Source organism: Anoplopoma fimbria, chromosome 12, assembly GCF_027596085.1.
Source record: "Anoplopoma fimbria isolate UVic2021 breed Golden Eagle Sablefish chromosome 12, Afim_UVic_2022, whole genome shotgun sequence".
Taxonomy (NCBI): Eukaryota; Metazoa; Chordata; class Actinopteri; order Perciformes; family Anoplopomatidae; genus Anoplopoma; species Anoplopoma fimbria.
Window position 1 is genome coordinate 1,562,151 of NC_072460.1, and position 18,265 is coordinate 1,580,415.

Here is an 18,265-nt window from a genome sequence, read left to right on the forward strand (position 1 = left end):
GTGGCGCAGCGGAAGCGTGCTGGGCCCATAACCCAGAGGTCGATGGATCGAAACCATCCTCTGCTAGGTTATTTTTACCACATACTGTGCCATCTCCTCCACTGCAATCTAACTGACACAGTGTATGGGATTTAAACAAAAATTGTAGTCACTCTGAATTGGCTTCTTTCTATTGTCTGTGTTGTCTGTCCTCTAAAAATAGGAATCGTGGGTTTGAATCCCATGCAAGGCAACTGACAGCAGAGTGGCGCAGCGGAAGCGTGCTGGGCCCATAACCCAGAGGTCGATGGATCGAAACCATCCTCTGCTAGGTTATTTTTACCACATACTGTGCCATCTCCACAACTGCAATCTAACTGACACAGTGTATGGGATTTAAACAAAAATTGTAGTCACTCTGAATTGGCTCCTTTCTATTGTCTGTGTTGTCTGTCCTCTAAAGCTAGGAATCGTGGGTTTGAATCCCATGCAGGGCGATTGACAGTAGAGTGGCGCAGCGGAATATCATTCATTGTATGTCAGTCCACACAAAAGATTTGAGGAACAACAGTCCGTCATGAAAGCAAAGACTCTTTGAATCAACAAATACAGCCCCAGTGGCCTAATGGACAAGGCACTGGCCTCCTAAGCCAGGGATTGTGGGTTCAAGTCCCATCTGGGGTGATAAACAGCAGAGTGGCGCAGCGGAAGCGTGCTGGGCCCATAACCCAGAGGTCGATGGATCGAAACCATCCTCTGCTAGGTTATTTTTACCACATACTGTGCCATCTCCTCCACTGCAATCTAACTGACACAGTGTATGGGATTTAAACAAAAATTGTAGTCACTCTGAATTGGCTTCTTTCTATTGTCTGTGTTGTGTCTGTCCTCTAAAAATAGGAATCGTGGGTTTGAATCCCATGCAAGGCAACTGACAGCAGAGTGGCGCAGCGGAAGCGTGCTGGGCCCATAACCCAGAGGTCGATGGATCGAAACCATCCTCTGCTACGTTATTTTTACCACATACTGTGCCATCTCCACAACTGCAATCTAACTGACACAGTGTATGGGATTTAAACAAAAATTGTAGTCACTCTGAATTGGCTCCTTTCTATTGTCTGTGTTGTCTGTCCTCTAAAGCTAGGAATCGTGGGTTTGAATCCCATGCAGGGCGATTGACAGTAGAGTGGCGCAGCGGAATATCATTCATTGTATGTCAGTCCACACAAAAGATTTGAGGAACAACAGTCCGTCATGAAAGCAAAGACTCTTTGAATCAACAAATACAGCCCCAGTGGCCTAATGGACAAGGCACTGGCCTCCTAAGCCAGGGATTGTGGGTTCAAGTCCCATCTGGGGTGATTAACAGCAGAGTGGCGCAGCGGAAGCGTGCGGAGCCCATAACCCAGAGGTCGATGGATCGAAACCATCCTCTGCTAGGTTATTTTTACCACATACTGTGCCATCTCCTCCACTGCAATCTAACTGACACAGTGTATGGGATTTAAACAAAAATTGTAGTCACTCTGAATTGGCTTCTTTCTATTGTCTGTGTTGTCTGTCCTCTAAAAATAGGAATCGTGGGTTTGAATCCCATGCAAGGCAACTGACAGCAGAGTGGCGCAGCGGAAGCGTGCTGGGCCCATAACCCAGAGGTCGATGGATCGAAACCATCCTCTGCTAGGTTATTTTTACCACATACTGTGCCATCTCCTCCACTGCAATCTAACTGACACAGTGTATGGGATTTAAACAAAAATTGTAGTCACTCTGAATTGGCTTCTTTCTATTGTCTGTGTTGTCTGTCCTCTAAAAATAGGAATCGTGGGTTTGAATCCCATGCAAGGCAACTGACAGCAGAGTGGCGCAGCGGAAGCGTGCTGGGCCCATAACAGAGGTCGATGGATCGAAACCATCCTCTGCTAGGTTATTTTTACCACATACTGTGCCATCTCCACAACTGCAATCTAACTGACACAGTGTATGGGATTTAAACAAAAATTGTAGTCACTCTGAATTGGCTCCTTTCTATTGTCTGTGTTGTCTGTCCTCTAAAGCTAGGAATCGTGGGTTTGAATCCCATGCAGGGCGATTGACAGTAGAGTGGCGCAGCGGAATATCATTCATTGTATGTCAGTCCACACAAAAGATTTGAGGAACAACAGTCCGTCATGAAAGCAAAGACTCTTTGAATCAACAAATACAGCCCCAGTGGCCTAATGGACAAGGCACTGGCCTCCTAAGCCAGGGATTGTGGGTTCAAGTCCCATCTGGGGTGATAAACAGCAGAGTGGCGCAGCGGAAGCGTGCTGGGCCCATAACCCAGAGGTCGATGGATCGAAACCATCCTCTGCTAGGTTATTTTTACCACATACTGTGCCATCTCCTCCACTGCAATCTAACTGACACAGTGTATGGGATTTAAACAAAAATTGTAGTCACTCTGAATTGGCTTCTTTCTATTGTCTGTGTTGTCTGTCCTCTAAAAATAGGAATCGTGGGTTTGAATCCCATGCAAGGCAACTGACAGCAGAGTGGCGCAGCGGAAGCGTGCTGGGCCCATAACCCAGAGGTCGATGGATCGAAACCATCCTCTGCTAGGTTATTTTTACCACATACTGTGCCATCTCCACAACTGCAATCTAACTGACACAGTGTATGGGATTTAAACAAAAATTGTAGTCACTCTGAATTGGCTCCTTTCTATTGTCTGTGTTGTCTGTCCTCTAAAGCTAGGAATCGTGGGTTTGAATCCCATGCAGGGCGATTGACAGTAGAGTGGCGCAGCGGAATATCATTCATTGTATGTCAGTCCACACAAAAGATTTGAGGAACAACAGTCCGTCATGAAAGCAAAGACTCTTTGAATCAACAAATACAGCCCCAGTGGCCTAATGGACAAGGCACTGGCCTCCTAAGCCAGGGATTGTGGGTTCAAGTCCCATCTGGGGTGATAAACAGCAGAGTGGCGCAGCGGAAGCGTGCTGGGCCCATAACCCAGAGGTCGATGGATCGAAACCATCCTCTGCTAGGTTATTTTTACCACATACTGTGCCATCTCCTCCACTGCAATCTAACTGACACAGTGTATGGGATTTAAACAAAAATTGTAGTCACTCTGAATTGGCTTCTTTCTATTGTCTGTGTTGTCTGTCCTCTAAAAATAGGAATCGTGGGTTTGAATCCCATGCAGGGCGATTGACAGTAGAGTGGCGCAGCGGAATATCATTCATTGTATGTCAGTCCACACAAAAGATTTGAGGAACAACAGTCCGTCATGAAAGCAAAGACTCTTTGAATCAACAAATACAGCCCCAGTGGCCTAATGGACAAGGCACTGGCCTCCTAAGCCAGGGATTGTGGGTTCAAGTCCCAGCAGAGTGGCGCAGCGGAAGCGTGCTGGGCCCATAACCCAGAGGTCGATGGATCGAAACCATCCTCTGCTAGGTTATTTTTACCACATACTGTGCCATCTCCTCCACTGCAATCTAACTGACACAGTGTATGGGATTTAAACAAAAATTGTAGTCACTCTGAATTGGCTTCTTTCTATTGTCTGTGTTGTCTGTCCTCTAAAGCTAGGAATCGTGGGTTTGAATCCCATGCAGGGCGATTGACAGTAGAGTGGCGCAGCGGAATATCATTCATTGTATGTCAGTCCACACAAAAGATTTGAGGAACAACAGTCCGTCATGAAAGCAAAGACTCTTTGAATCAACAAATACAGCCCCAGTGGCCTAATGGACAAGGCACTGGCCTCCTAAGCCAGGGATTGTGGGTTCAAGTCCCATCTGGGGTGATAAACAGCAGAGTGGCGCAGCGGAAGCGTGCTGGGCCCATAACCCAGAGGTCGATGGATCGAAACCATCCTCTGCTAGGTTATTTTTACCACATACTGTGCCATCTCCTCCACTGCAATCTAACTGACACAGTGTATGGGATTTAAACAAAAATTGTAGTCACTCTGAATTGGCTTCTTTCTATTGTCTGTGTTGTCTGTCCTCTAAAAATAGGAATCGTGGGTTTGAATCCCATGCAAGGCAACTGACAGCAGAGTGGCGCAGCGGAAGCGTGCTGGGCCCATAACCCAGAGGTCGATGGATCGAAACCATCCTCTGCTAGGTTATTTTTACCACATACTGTGCCATCTCCACAACTGCAATCTAACTGACACAGTGTATGGGATTTAAACAAAAATTGTAGTCACTCTGAATTGGCTCCTTTCTATTGTCTGTGTTGTCTGTCCTCTAAAGCTAGGAATCGTGGGTTTGAATCCCATGCAGGGCGATTGACAGTAGAGTGGCGCAGCGGAATATCATTCATTGTATGTCAGTCCACACAAAAGATTTGAGGAACAACAGTCCGTCATGAAAGCAAAGACTCTTTGAATCAACAAATACAGCCCCAGTGGCCTAATGGACAAGGCACTGGCCTCCTAAGCCAGGGATTGTGGGTTCAAGTCCCATCTGGGGTGATAAACAGCAGAGTGGCGCAGCGGAAGCGTGCTGGGCCCATAACCCAGAGGTCGATGGATCGAAACCATCCTCTGCTAGGTTATTTTTACCACATACTGTGCCATCTCCTCCACTGCAATCTAACTGACACAGTGTATGGGATTTAAACAAAAATTGTAGTCACTCTGAATTGGCTTCTTTCTATTGTCTGTGTTGTCTGTCCTCTAAAAATAGGAATCGTGGGTTTGAATCCCATGCAAGGCAACTGACAGCAGAGTGGCGCAGCGGAAGCGTGCTGGGCCCATAACCCAGAGGTCGATGGATCGAAACCATCCTCTGCTAGGTTATTTTTACCACATACTGTGCCATCTCCACAACTGCAATCTAACTGACACAGTGTATGGGATTTAAACAAAAATTGTAGTCACTCTGAATTGGCTCCTTTCTATTGTCTGTGTTGTCTGTCCTCTAAAGCTAGGAATCGTGGGTTTGAATCCCATGCAGGGCGATTGACAGTAGAGTGGCGCAGCGGAATATCATTCATTGTATGTCAGTCCACACAAAAGATTTGAGGAACAACAGTCCGTCATGAAAGCAAAGACTCTTTGAATCAACAAATACAGCCCCAGTGGCCTAATGGACAAGGCACTGGCCTCCTAAGCCAGGGATTGTGGGTTCAAGTCCCATCTGGGGTGATAAACAGCAGAGTGGCGCAGCGGAAGCGTGCTGGGCCCATAACCCAGAGGTCGATGGATCGAAACCATCCTCTGCTAGGTTATTTTTACCACATACTGTGCCATCTCCTCCACTGCAATCTAACTGACACAGTGTATGGGATTTAAACAAAAATTGTAGTCACTCTGAATTGGCTTCTTTCTATTGTCTGTGTTGTCTGTCCTCTAAAAATAGGAATCGTGGGTTTGAATCCCATGCAAGGCAACTGACAGCAGAGTGGCGCAGCGGAAGCGTGCTGGGCCCATAACCCAGAGGTCGATGGATCGAAACCATCCTCTGCTAGGTTATTTTTACCACATACTGTGCCATCTCCTCCACTGCAATCTAACTGACACAGTGTATGGGATTTAAACAAAAATTGTAGTCACTCTGAATTGGCTTCTTTCTATTGTCTGTGTTGTCTGTCCTCTAAAAATAGGAATCGTGGGTTTGAATCCCATGCAAGGCAACTGACAGCAGAGTGGCGCAGCGGAAGCGTGCTGGGCCCATAACCCAGAGGTCGATGGATCGAAACCATCCTCTGCTAGGTTATTTTTACCACATACTGTGCCATCTCCACAACTGCAATCTAACTGACACAGTGTATGGGATTTAAACAAAAATTGTAGTCACTCTGAATTGGCTCCTTTCTATTGTCTGTGTTGTCTGTCCTCTAAAGCTAGGAATCGTGGGTTTGAATCCCATGCAGGGCGATTGACAGTAGAGTGGCGCAGCGGAATATCATTCATTGTATGTCAGTCCACACAAAAGATTTGAGGAACAACAGTCCGTCATGAAAGCAAAGACTCTTTGAATCAACAAATACAGCCCCAGTGGCCTAATGGACAAGGCACTGGCCTCCTAAGCCAGGGATTGTGGGTTCAAGTCCCATCTGGGGTGATAAACAGCAGAGTGGCGCAGCGGAAGCGTGCTGGGCCCATAACCCAGAGGTCGATGGATCGAAACCATCCTCTGCTAGGTTATTTTTACCACATACTGTGCCATCTCCTCCACTGCAATCTAACTGACACAGTGTATGGGATTTAAACAAAAATTGTAGTCACTCTGAATTGGCTTCTTTCTATTGTCTGTGTTGTCTGTCCTCTAAAAATAGGAATCGTGGGTTTGAATCCCATGCAAGGCAACTGACAGCAGAGTGGCGCAGCGGAAGCGTGCTGGGCCCATAACCCAGAGGTCGATGGATCGAACCATCCTCTGCTAGGTTATTTTTACCACATACTGTGCCATCTCCACAACTGCAATCTAACTGACACAGTGTATGGGATTTAAACAAAAATTGTAGTCACTCTGAATTGGCTCCTTTCTATTGTCTGTGTTGTCTGTCCTCTAAAGCTAGGAATCGTGGGTTTGAATCCCATGCAGGGCGATTGACAGTAGAGTGGCGCAGCGGAATATCATTCATTGTATGTCAGTCCACACAAAAGATTTGAGGAACAACAGTCCGTCATGAAAGCAAAGACTCTTTGAATCAACAAATACAGCCCCAGTGGCCTAATGGACAAGGCACTGGCCTCCTAAGCCAGGGATTGTGGGTTCAAGTCCCATCTGGGGTGATAAACAGCAGAGTGGCGCAGCGGAAGCGTGCTGGGCCCATAACCCAGAGGTCGATGGATCGAAACCATCCTCTGCTAGGTTATTTTTACCACATACTGTGCCATCTCCTCCACTGCAATCTAACTGACACAGTGTATGGGATTTAAACAAAAATTGTAGTCACTCTGAATTGGCTTCTTTCTATTGTCTGTGTTGTCTGTCCTCTAAAAATAGGAATCGTGGGTTTGAATCCCATGCAAGGCAACTGACAGCAGAGTGGCGCAGCGGAAGCGTGCTGGGCCCATAACCCAGAGGTCGATGGATCGAAACCATCCTCTGCTAGGTTATTTTTACCACATACTGTGCCATCTCCACAACTGCAATCTAACTGACACAGTGTATGGGATTTAAACAAAAATTGTAGTCACTCTGAATTGGCTCCTTTCTATTGTCTGTGTTGTCTGTCCTCTAAAGCTAGGAATCGTGGGTTTGAATCCCATGCAGGGCGATTGACAGTAGAGTGGCGCAGCGGAATATCATTCATTGTATGTCAGTCCACACAAAAGATTTGAGGAACAACAGTCCGTCATGAAAGCAAAGACTCTTTGAATCAACAAATACAGCCCCAGTGGCCTAATGGACAAGGCACTGGCCTCCTAAGCCAGGGATTGTGGGTTCAAGTCCCATCTGGGGTGATAAACAGCAGAGTGGCGCAGCGGAAGCGTGCTGGGCCCATAACCCAGAGGTCGATGGATCGAAACCATCCTCTGCTAGGTTATTTTTACCACATACTGTGCCATCTCCTCCACTGCAATCTAACTGACACAGTGTATGGGATTTAAACAAAAATTGTAGTCACTCTGAATTGGCTTCTTTCTATTGTCTGTGTTGTCTGTCCTCTAAAAATAGGAATCGTGGGTTTGAATCCCATGCAAGGCAACTGACAGCAGAGTGGCGCAGCGGAAGCGTGCTGGGCCCATAACCCAGAGGTCGATGGATCGAAACCATCCTCTGCTAGGTTATTTTTACCACATACTGTGCCATCTCCACAACTGCAATCTAACTGACACAGTGTATGGGATTTAAACAAAAATTGTAGTCACTCTGAATTGGCTCTTTCTATTGTCTGTGTTGTCTGTCCTCTAAAGCTAGGAATCGTGGGTTTGAATCCCATGCAGGGCGATTGACAGTAGAGTGGCGCAGCGGAATATCATTCATTGTATGTCAGTCCACACAAAAGATTTGAGGAACAACAGTCCGTCATGAAAGCAAAGACTCTTTGAATCAACAAATACAGCCCCAGTGGCCTAATGGACAAGGCACTGGCCTCCTAAGCCAGGGATTGTGGGTTCAAGTCCCATCTGGGGTGATAAACAGCAGAGTGGCGCAGCGGAAGCGTGCTGGGCCCATAACCCAGAGGTCGATGGATCGAAACCATCCTCTGCTAGGTTATTTTTACCACATACTGTGCCATCTCCTCCACTGCAATCTAACTGACACAGTGTATGGGATTTAAACAAAAATTGTAGTCACTCTGAATTGGCTTCTTTCTATTGTCTGTGTTGTCTGTCCTCTAAAAATAGGAATCGTGGGTTTGAATCCCATGCAAGGCAACTGACAGCAGAGTGGCGCAGCGGAAGCGTGCTGGCATAACCCAGAGGTCGATGGATCGAAACCATCCTCTGCTAGGTTATTTTTACCACATACTGTGCCATCTCCACAACTGCAATCTAACTGACACAGTGTATGGGATTTAAACAAAAATTGTAGTCACTCTGAATTGGCTCCTTTCTATTGTCTGTGTTGTCTGTCCTCTAAAGCTAGGAATCGTGGGTTTGAATCCCATGCAGGGCGATTGACAGTAGAGTGGCGCAGCGGAATATCATTCATTGTATGTCAGTCCACACAAAAGATTTGAGGAACAACAGTCCGTCATGAAAGCAAAGACTCTTTGAATCAACAAATACAGCCCCAGTGGCCTAATGGACAAGGCACTGGCCTCCTAAGCCAGGGATTGTGGGTTCAAGTCCCATCTGGGGTGATAAACAGCAGAGTGGCGCAGCGGAAGCGTGCTGGGCCCATAACCCAGAGGTCGATGGATCGAAACCATCCTCTGCTAGGTTATTTTTACCACATACTGTGCCATCTCCTCCACTGCAATCTAACTGACACAGTGTATGGGATTTAAACAAAAATTGTAGTCACTCTGAATTGGCTTCTTTCTATTGTCTGTGTTGTCTGTCCTCTAAAAATAAAAATCCCAGGAATCAGTGGGTTTGAATCCCATGCAAGGCAACTGACAGCAGAGTGGCGCAAGCGGAAGCGTGCTGGGCCCATAACCCAGAGGTCGATGGATCGAAACCATCCTCTGCTAGGTTATTTTTACCACATACTGTGCCATCTCCTCCACTGCAATCTAACTGACACAGTGTATGGGATTTAAACAAAAATTGTAGTCACTCTGAATTGGCTTCTTTCTATTGTCTGTGTTGTCTGTCCTCTAAAAATAGGAATCGTGGGTTTGAATCCCATGCAAGGCAACTGACAGCAGAGTGGCGCAGCGGAAGCGTGCTGGGCCCATAACCCAGAGGTCGATGGATCGAAACCATCCTCTGCTAGGTTATTTTTACCACATACTGTGCCATCTCCACAACTGCAATAACTGACACAGTGTATGGGATTTAAACAAAAATTGTAGTCACTCTGAATTGGCTCCTTTCTATTGTCTGTGTTGTCTGTCCTCTAAAGCTAGGAATCGTGGGTTTGAATCCCATGCAGGGCGATTGACAGTAGAGTGGCGCAGCGGAATATCATTCATTGTATGTCAGTCCACACAAAAGATTTGAGGAACAACAGTCCGTCATGAAAGCAAAGACTCTTTGAATCAACAAATACAGCCCCAGTGGCCTAATGGACAAGGCACTGGCCTCCTAAGCCAGGGATTGTGGGTTCAAGTCCCATCTGGGGTGATAAACAGCAGAGTGGCGCAGCGGAAGCGTGCTGGGCCCATAACCCAGAGGTCGATGGATCGAAACCATCCTCTGCTAGGTTATTTTTACCACATACTGTGCCATCTCCTCCACTGCAATCTAACTGACACAGTGTATGGGATTTAAACAAAAATTGTAGTCACTCTGAATTGGCTTCTTTCTATTGTCTGTGTTGTCTGTCCTCTAAAAATAGGAATCGTGGGTTTGAATCCCATGCAAGGCAACTGACAGCAGAGTGGCGCAGCGGAAGCGTGCTGGGCCCATAACCCAGAGGTCGATGGATCGAAACCATCCTCTGCTAGGTTATTTTTACCACATACTGTGCCATCTCCTCCACTGCAATCTAACTGACACAGTGTATGGGATTTAAACAAAAATTGTAGTCACTCTGAATTGGCTTCTTTCTATTGTCTGTGTTGTCTGTCCTCTAAAAATAGGAATCGTGGGTTTGAATCCCATGCAAGGCAACTGACAGCAGAGTGGCGCAGCGGAAGCGTGCTGGGCCCATAACCCAGAGGTCGATGGATCGAAACCATCCTCTGCTAGGTTATTTTTACCACATACTGTGCCATCTCCACAACTGCAATCTAACTGACACAGTGTATGGGATTTAAACAAAAATTGTAGTCACTCTGAATTGGCTCCTTTCTATTGTCTGTCCTCTAAAGCTAAGAATTGTGGGTTTGAATCCCATGCAGGGCGATTGACAGTAGAGTGGCGCAGCGGAATATCATTCATTGTATGTCAGTCCACACAAAAGATTTGAGGAACAACAGTCCGTCATGAAAGCAAAGACTCTTTGAATCAACAAATACAGCCCCAGTGGCCTAATGGACAAGGCACTGGCCTCCTAAGCCAGGGATTGTGGGTTCAAGTCCCATCTGGGGTGATAAACAGCAGAGTGGCGCAGCGGAAGCGTGCTGGGCCCATAACCCAGAGGTCGATGGATCGAAACCATCCTCTGCTAGGTTATTTTTACCACATACTGTGCCATCTCCTCCACTGCAATCTAACTGACACAGTGTATGGGATTTAAACAAAAATTGTAGTCACTCTGAATTGGCTTCTTTCTATTGTCTGTGTTGTCTGTCCTCTAAAAATAGGAATCGTGGGTTTGAATCCCATGCAAGGCAACTGACAGCAGAGTGGCGCAGCGGAAGCGTGCTGGGCCCATAACCCAGAGGTCGATGGATCGAAACCATCCTCTGCTAGGTTATTTTTACCACATACTGTGCCATCTCCACAACTGCAATCTAACTGACACAGTGTATGGGATTTAAACAAAAATTGTAGTCACTCTGAATTGGCTCCTTTCTATTGTCTGTGTTGTCTGTCCTCTAAAGCTAGGAATCGTGGGTTTGAATCCCATGCAGGGCGATTGACAGTAGAGTGGCGCAGCGGAATATCATTCATTGTATGTCAGTCCACACAAAAGATTTGAGGAACAACAGTCCGTCATGAAAGCAAAGACTCTTTGAATCAACAAATACAGCCCCAGTGGCCTAATGGACAAGGCACTGGCCTCCTAAGCCAGGGATTGTGGGTTCAAGTCCCATCTGGGGTGATAAACAGCAGAGTGGCGCAGCGGAAGCGTGCTGGGCCCATAACCCAGAGGTCGATGGATCGAAACCATCCTCTGCTAGGTTATTTTTACCACATACTGTGCCATCTCCTCCACTGCAATCTAACTGACACAGTGTATGGGATTTAAACAAAAATTGTAGTCACTCTGAATTGGCTTCTTTCTATTGTCTGTGTTGTCTGTCCTCTAAAAATAGGAATCGTGGGTTTGAATCCCATGCAAGGCAACTGACAGCAGAGTGGCGCAGCGGAAGCGTGCTGGGCCCATAACCCAGAGGTCGATGGATCGAAACCATCCTCTGCTAGGTTATTTTTACCACATACTGTGCCATCTCCTCCACTGCAATCTAACTGACACAGTGTATGGGATTTAAACAAAAATTGTAGTCACTCTGAATTGGCTCCTTTCTATTGTCTGTGTTGTCTGTCCTCTAAAGCTAGGAATCGTGGGTTTGAATCCCATGCAGGGCGATTGACAGTAGAGTGGCGCAGCGGAATATCATTCATTGTATGTCAGTCCACACAAAAGATTTGAGGAACAACAGTCCGTCATGAAAGCAAAGACTCTTTGAATCAACAAATACAGCCCCAGTGGCCTAATGGACAAGGCACTGGCCTCCTAAGCCAGGGATTGTGGGTTCAAGTCCCATCTGGGGTGATAAACAGCAGAGTGGCGCAGCGGAAGCGTGCTGGGCCCATAACCCAGAGGTCGATGGATCGAAACCATCCTCTGCTAGGTTATTTTTACCACATACTGTGCCATCTCCACAACTGCAATCTAACTGACACAGTGTATGGGATTTAAATAAAAATTGTAGTCACTCTGAATTGGCTTCTTTCTATTGTCTGTGTTGTCTGTCCTCTAAAAATAGGAATCGTGGGTTTGAATCCCATGCAAGGCAACTGACAGCAGAGTGGCGCAGCGGAAGCGTGCTGGGCCCATAACCCAGAGGTCGATGGATCGAAACCATCCTCTGCTAGGTTATTTTTACCACATACTGTGCCATCTCCTCCACTGCAATCTAACTGACACAGTGTATGGGATTTAAACAAAAATTGTAGTCACTCTGAATTGGCTTCTTTCTATTGTCTGTGTTGTCTGTCCTCTAAAAATAGGAATCGTGGGTTTGAATCCCATGCAAGGCAACTGACAGCAGAGTGGCGCAGCGGAAGCGTGCTGGGCCCATAACCCAGAGGTCGATGGATCGAAACCATCCTCTGCTAGGTTATTTTTACCACATACTGTGCCATCTCCACAACTGCAATCTAACTGACACAGTGTATGGGATTTAAACAAAAATTGTAGTCACTCTGAATTGGCTTCTTTCTATTGTCTGTGTTGTCTGTCCTCTAAAGCTAGGAATCGTGGGTTTGAATCCCATGCAGGGCGATTGACAGTAGAGTGGCGCAGCGGAATATCATTCATTGTATGTCAGTCCACACAAAAGATTTGAGGAACAACAGTCCGTCATGAAAGCAAAGACTCTTTGAATCAACAAATACAGCCCCAGTGGCCTAATGGACAAGGCACTGGCCTCCTAAGCCAGGGATTGTGGGTTCAAGTCCCATCTGGGATAAACAGCAGAGTGGCGCAGCGGAAGCGTGCTGGGCCCATAACCCAGAGGTCGATGGATCGAAACCATCCTCTGCTAGGTTATTTTTACCACATACTGTGCCATCTCCACAACTGCAATCTAACTGACACAGTGTATGGGATTTAAACAAAAATTGTAGTCACTCTGAATTGGCTTCTTTCTATTGTCTGTGTTGTCTGTCCTCTAAAGCTAGGAATCGTGGGTTTGAATCCCATGCAGGGCGATTGACAGTAGAGTGGCGCAGCGGAATATCATTCATTGTATGTCAGTCCACACAAAAGATTTGAGGAACAACAGTCCGTCATGAAAGGAAAGACTCTTTGAGTCAACAAATGCAGACCCAGTGGCCTAATGGACAAGGCACTGGCCTCCTAAGCCAGGGATTGTCGGTTCAAGTCCCATCTGGGGTGATAAACAGCAAACAGCAGAGTGGCGCAGCGGAAGCGTGCTGGGCCCATAACCCAGAGGTCGATGGATCGAAACCATCCTCTGCTAGGTTATTTTTACCACATACTGTGCCATCTCCTCCACTGCAATCTAACTGACACAGTGTATGGGATTTAAACAAAAATTCTAGTCACTCTGAATTGGCTTCTTTCTATTGTCTGTGTTGTCTGTCCTCTAAAGTAAGGAATCGTGGGTTTGAATCCCAGGCAGGGCAAGTGGCAGCAGAGTGGCGCAGCGGAAGCGTGCTGGGCCCATAACCCAGAGGTCGATGGATCGAAACCATCCTCTGCTAGGTTAACTGACACAGTGTCATGGATTAAAACACAAATTGTAGTCACTCTGGATTGGCTTCTTTCTATTGTCTGTGTTGTCTGGCCTCTAAAGCCAGGGATTGTGGGTTCAAGTCCCATCTGGGGTGATTGACAGTAGAGTGGCGCAGTGCTTGACCCAATACCCATAGAGGTCAATGGGTTGAAATTATTCATGTTATACATACCTTCAGGAAGTTCTTCAACCTCTATTTTACCGACGATGACATCGCTAGAAACCAAGGTGTCCTTGGGGAACAGAGCAGCACAGATGGATATATAGTGCTTTCATGTGACTCTTTTCAGGGTTTTGTTCTTTGAATTATACCTTTTACTTTTTCTCTATAATCTCATTATTAATTTTATTCATTCTAAAATTTGAACCTTGATCTTTTTCTTCATAATTTCATTCTTACTTGGCACTTTGGCAACATTGTCCTTGTCACATTCATTCCAATAAGGCATTTTGATTTGAACTGAGAGCGAAAGAAATACGTCATTCAGGATATAATATTGTTTCTAAGCCTGCATCTTCCTTCCTGCTCCACTGATCAAAATTTAAGTAAAGCCTCAGTCCATGAATGTTGGGGTTTCACCCTCATTTGTAAGTGATTATGTTCGGATCCTCATCAGCAACATTGACATTAACAAAGCAAAACCCTGAGGCAGCCAGCTGTGGGGCCATCTTGTTAAAAATCTATCTCTTTTTTGCCATAAAGTGATACAGCAAATCTATGACCAAATTTAGGTTGATGTTGCATTTAGAGTTTCTGTTGTAAAACATACAGTATGAGCAAAACTGAAGTTCCTCAGTTTCTGTATCAGCTATCGTTGCATGTGAAACACAGTAATTTAGTGGCCAACTCCATCTGTGCGGCTATTTCAAACCCTGGTGAATAGCGAGCCAGTCACGAGTCATTTATATTAGTACCTGAAGTTACTTGAGTAAACTCATTTAATTCCCAACACAGGAATTGAAGACGCCTTTGTGGGGTTGCAGGGTCTTTGAAATGCTACACACCTCTAAAGGCAGGTGATTGCCCTTCATACATTAATAGTATTTTGTCACCACTGGAAATCAGAGATGTGTACATCTGCAGCTACGAGTTCAGAGATTAAAAGGAGGCTCACATCCTAATTTGCTCAAAATACACATGAAAAACTCATGCCTACATAGACCTGCTCCTAAGGACAGCAACACACACACACAGAGCCAACCGGAGGACACTGGCACAAATCCTTGAAAATGAATAAACCCACATCAACTGAATGTTGAGGCCAGTTTCCGTGGTAACCAAGGCTGAAGCACGAAGACGGACCCAAGGTGAGCGACGGGGCTGTTGATCACCGTGGTAACAGTGGAACCACGTAGACACACACACACTCTGAAGCTGTAGTTCAGGACTTCAGACTAAATTTCTTTAGACGGCAAACTCTCCCTCGCCATTTCAAAATATTTGAGCAAGAAGTTCCAACTTTTAGCAAATCACACTCAAAACACAAACAAACCCACACACACTGTAAAGTAAGTATCTGAACTCAATACCTCTTTTATGTTACATTCAGTCGTGTGATGTGACCAGTGGTTGACGCCTGTCTGATCAGATTTACTGTGCATGTAATGTGTTTTTCATTTGATGCTTGTGTGCACTTACGCAGCTGGTCAAAGTGTGTCTGTAGGCCATCTGGTCCTGGGACTGAACACACCATACGAGCCTTCTGGAAGGTACTCCACTTATTGACTAAACTCCTCTGGCCTCCGATGTCATTCTACACACACAAATAAAAAGAGTAATTTAATGAATCAATTTGTACTTTCTGTCTCCTTTATGTCAATTATCACTCATCATTCTCTGTCATCCTCACAAACACAATCTACTTCAAATTCAAAGAATGCAAAAACAAAGATGCCACTGGTGTATTTTTATTTGTAAGAATATCCAATGTAAAAACTAGGTAACTAGTCTCCTGGTGGAAGCTAATGGAGATCTAAATAAAGATTAAAGAATATAAAGCCTATTATAAAAATACTAAACTATAATTTTCAATGATTATGACCTAAAACTTTTATTTTCCAGTATCTCACAACTGAGATGCACTATCAAATTAATTGCTAGGAAATCCAAAATATGCTTTTACATTCATTCAATTCTTAAGTAAATTGTGAGAGGGTGATCCTTTTCATTGTTGATTAAACTGCCTATTATCTTCTCAATTAATTGATAAATCAATTGGTCTGTAAAACATAAGAAAAAGGAAAAGATGAACATCATAATTTGCTAGAGCCAAAGGTTATTTCTACACATAGCTTTTTAAATTTTTTGTTTGGCAAACAGCCCAAAACTCAAAGATATTCAGTTTACTATAATGTAATCCTGGTATAGAAGCTAGAACCAATACTTTTTTATTACATCAAAAGAAAACTCACAAATCTCCTGTTGCAGACATACTGTAACAAATGTACACACTTAATTTCATACTTGTCAATGTTGCTTAAAAAAGCAATTGAACGATTAATTGATAATCCACATAGTTGCCAATTCATTTTCTGTCGATTGACAAACTGATTAAGTGTTGCAAAATGTGACTACTGATTGATATTGGAAACATTTTCTATTACACATACATGGGCACATAAGCTGGAAAAAATATTTATGCAAACACACAAACATGGTCATAAATGTTTACACATATACATTAAAGGTCAAACAGTACAAACGTTCACAGCGTATCACAGTGGAGCAGAAGACGCAGCAAAGACACAGTGATAGCCACAAACATAAACAGTCCCCTATACACAGAATTCAAAAAGCGCATCCATACAAGCTAGCAAAGATATGCAATCACACTGCTTTTTACGTAAACACACACCTCAGCAGGCGCAGATACACGCATTAACCAGCATGTACATACTTTACTTGTTCAGGCAAACATATGTAAACTGCATGCAGACAGTTTCTGATAGGAGCAAACCAACACACAAACCTGGTCTCTATCCATCTCCAACAAACAAACTTCATACCTTGCACACACGTGCCACTCTGGAGTAGAGCACCTTCCCAGCAGCCCCTTCTGCCTCTTGAGCGCTCTCAGTGAAAAACACGTAGACCTTATCATCTTCCGGGTTATCAGTTTCAGACAGCGGCGCTACCCGCACAAACTGGGCATCTGGAGAGAGAGAGAGAGACAGGGAGAGAAAAAGACAGGTACAACTAAGTTTACAAACAGCAGAGAGAGTCAACATGTATCTTGTTGTTATCAGCAGCAGACGTTGACACACTGGCCTGATAGAACACCGACCAGGCGTGCAGGAGGTGGTTTTAGAGATGTTTATTTAGAGCCAAAGACATTCAGTTTAGTCCTCAATATTCAGTATATAAAGCAAGATATAACAATTGTTAAATGACTTGACACCAAAGAGAACACTTTACTTGAGAAATAGATGTAGAAATAAACAGTTATGCATTAAAGGAGTAGCTGTTTGAACAAGAAATATTTGTTGATTTCTAAAAAGATTTCTCAGGAATCTTGCACTACGAAAAATCTGTTGTGGAATCCAACCACATTTGTAAGAGATCAGTTTTCAAAAGTAAGGAGCTTTTGGTTCTCTGTCCTTTCTCTGCACTCACCCTGCAGCCAGGTGGAGTCGTATTGCTCGCTGCGGATGACATGACGGCTACCAAGACTACGGAAGAAGGCAGAGTCCCGGCTCATGAAGTCTGAGGTGATCCCAGCATACAGCTCTCCATCTACACAGCATAAAAAAAGCTTTAGATATTTTTAGGTAAGACAGAAATATGACGTTTTGGTTTATTCCAATATATTCTCATAAGGGTTATTGCAATCTTTTTGCCCCCCGTGATGACTCAAGTTAGTTCTTTACTCCGGCCAGCTGTAAAAAAAATTGTAATTTCTATTGCACAAGGCGACTCTGAAAACGTCTCTATCTCTTTATTGTTGTGCCACCTAGCTACTGCCACAGGGACCCCGAGGGCCATTGTTGACTAAAGCCAATATTTGTGCTACCCTCATTGGGAACTCCCTGTTCCTGATTAAAGTGGTCCCTGTTCCTGATTAAAGTGGTCAAAATCTATGCTGAGAAGCCCCAGTGGCCTAATGGATAGAGGACTGGCCTGTTAAAACAGGGGTTATGGATTCAAGTCCTATCTGGGTTGATTGACTGCAGAATAATACAAAACCATTCTCTGCTTTTTATGCTAGAAGCATTGCAAGATATGTGATGAGTAGCAACTATTCCTATTACTTCATAGGAAAACCAATGAAACGCCTATTTTAGATACACTATAACTAATTTACACATTTCCAGTGATTGTGCGTTGGGCTCTGAGTGCTGCCAAAACTCCTACACTCAATACTGTGCCTGAACGCGTCCTGTGCAGACACAGATGGAGCACTGAAGCTGCTGCTCTGCTGACATGCTGCTCACGCTAAGCATCCTGTGTAGACGCAGTAAGTTTGTTTTACTCCTCCTGCAATCCACCCATATTTAGAAAGAAATGTAGACATTATGTTGAGGTCGCATTGTGGGGGAAAAAAATCATTATCTCAAATTAATCTTTATATTAGCAATGTAAGTAGTGTGCTGATTTTTCTTTGAAAGGTTTCTTGAAGTGCTGCAACAT

The 18,265-nt window shown here is 44.8% G+C and overlaps 1 protein-coding gene and 17 non-coding genes across 18 annotated transcripts in view; 17 read left to right on the forward strand and 1 right to left on the reverse strand.

Moving 5' to 3' along the window:
• The window catches only part of sema3h (sema domain, immunoglobulin domain (Ig), short basic domain, secreted, (semaphorin) 3H), an 83,646-nt gene that overhangs the window by 39,019 nt on the left and 26,362 nt on the right, over positions 1–18,265 (reverse strand). Inside the window, exons 6-8 of the mRNA XM_054609010.1 lie at positions 17,252–17,371; positions 16,645–16,790; positions 15,278–15,392 (exon numbers count right to left, since the gene is read on the reverse strand). Coding sequence (XP_054464985.1) covers positions 15,278–15,392; positions 16,645–16,790; positions 17,252–17,371 — 381 coding nt within the window. The remainder of the gene's footprint in view (positions 1–15,277; positions 15,393–16,644; positions 16,791–17,251; positions 17,372–18,265) is intronic.
• trnar-ccu (transfer RNA arginine (anticodon CCU)) lies at positions 591–663 on the forward strand. Its single transcript has one exon. It is a non-coding gene; the product is annotated as a tRNA-Arg (tRNA).
• On the forward strand, positions 1,268–1,340 carry trnar-ccu (transfer RNA arginine (anticodon CCU)). Its single transcript has one exon. It is a non-coding gene; the product is annotated as a tRNA-Arg (tRNA).
• Positions 2,185–2,257, forward strand: trnar-ccu (transfer RNA arginine (anticodon CCU)). The gene has a single exon. It is a non-coding gene; the product is annotated as a tRNA-Arg (tRNA).
• On the forward strand, positions 2,860–2,932 carry trnar-ccu (transfer RNA arginine (anticodon CCU)). The gene has a single exon. It is a non-coding gene; the product is annotated as a tRNA-Arg (tRNA).
• trnar-ccu (transfer RNA arginine (anticodon CCU)) lies at positions 3,706–3,778 on the forward strand. The gene has a single exon. It is a non-coding gene; the product is annotated as a tRNA-Arg (tRNA).
• trnar-ccu (transfer RNA arginine (anticodon CCU)) lies at positions 4,381–4,453 on the forward strand. Its single transcript has one exon. It is a non-coding gene; the product is annotated as a tRNA-Arg (tRNA).
• On the forward strand, positions 5,056–5,128 carry trnar-ccu (transfer RNA arginine (anticodon CCU)). The gene has a single exon. It is a non-coding gene; the product is annotated as a tRNA-Arg (tRNA).
• trnar-ccu (transfer RNA arginine (anticodon CCU)) lies at positions 5,975–6,047 on the forward strand. The gene has a single exon. It is a non-coding gene; the product is annotated as a tRNA-Arg (tRNA).
• trnar-ccu (transfer RNA arginine (anticodon CCU)) lies at positions 6,649–6,721 on the forward strand. Its single transcript has one exon. It is a non-coding gene; the product is annotated as a tRNA-Arg (tRNA).
• Positions 7,324–7,396, forward strand: trnar-ccu (transfer RNA arginine (anticodon CCU)). Its single transcript has one exon. It is a non-coding gene; the product is annotated as a tRNA-Arg (tRNA).
• trnar-ccu (transfer RNA arginine (anticodon CCU)) lies at positions 7,998–8,070 on the forward strand. Its single transcript has one exon. It is a non-coding gene; the product is annotated as a tRNA-Arg (tRNA).
• trnar-ccu (transfer RNA arginine (anticodon CCU)) lies at positions 8,670–8,742 on the forward strand. Its single transcript has one exon. It is a non-coding gene; the product is annotated as a tRNA-Arg (tRNA).
• trnar-ccu (transfer RNA arginine (anticodon CCU)) lies at positions 9,598–9,670 on the forward strand. The gene has a single exon. It is a non-coding gene; the product is annotated as a tRNA-Arg (tRNA).
• On the forward strand, positions 10,508–10,580 carry trnar-ccu (transfer RNA arginine (anticodon CCU)). The gene has a single exon. It is a non-coding gene; the product is annotated as a tRNA-Arg (tRNA).
• trnar-ccu (transfer RNA arginine (anticodon CCU)) lies at positions 11,183–11,255 on the forward strand. The gene has a single exon. It is a non-coding gene; the product is annotated as a tRNA-Arg (tRNA).
• trnar-ccu (transfer RNA arginine (anticodon CCU)) lies at positions 11,858–11,930 on the forward strand. The gene has a single exon. It is a non-coding gene; the product is annotated as a tRNA-Arg (tRNA).
• trnar-ccu (transfer RNA arginine (anticodon CCU)) lies at positions 12,777–12,849 on the forward strand. Its single transcript has one exon. It is a non-coding gene; the product is annotated as a tRNA-Arg (tRNA).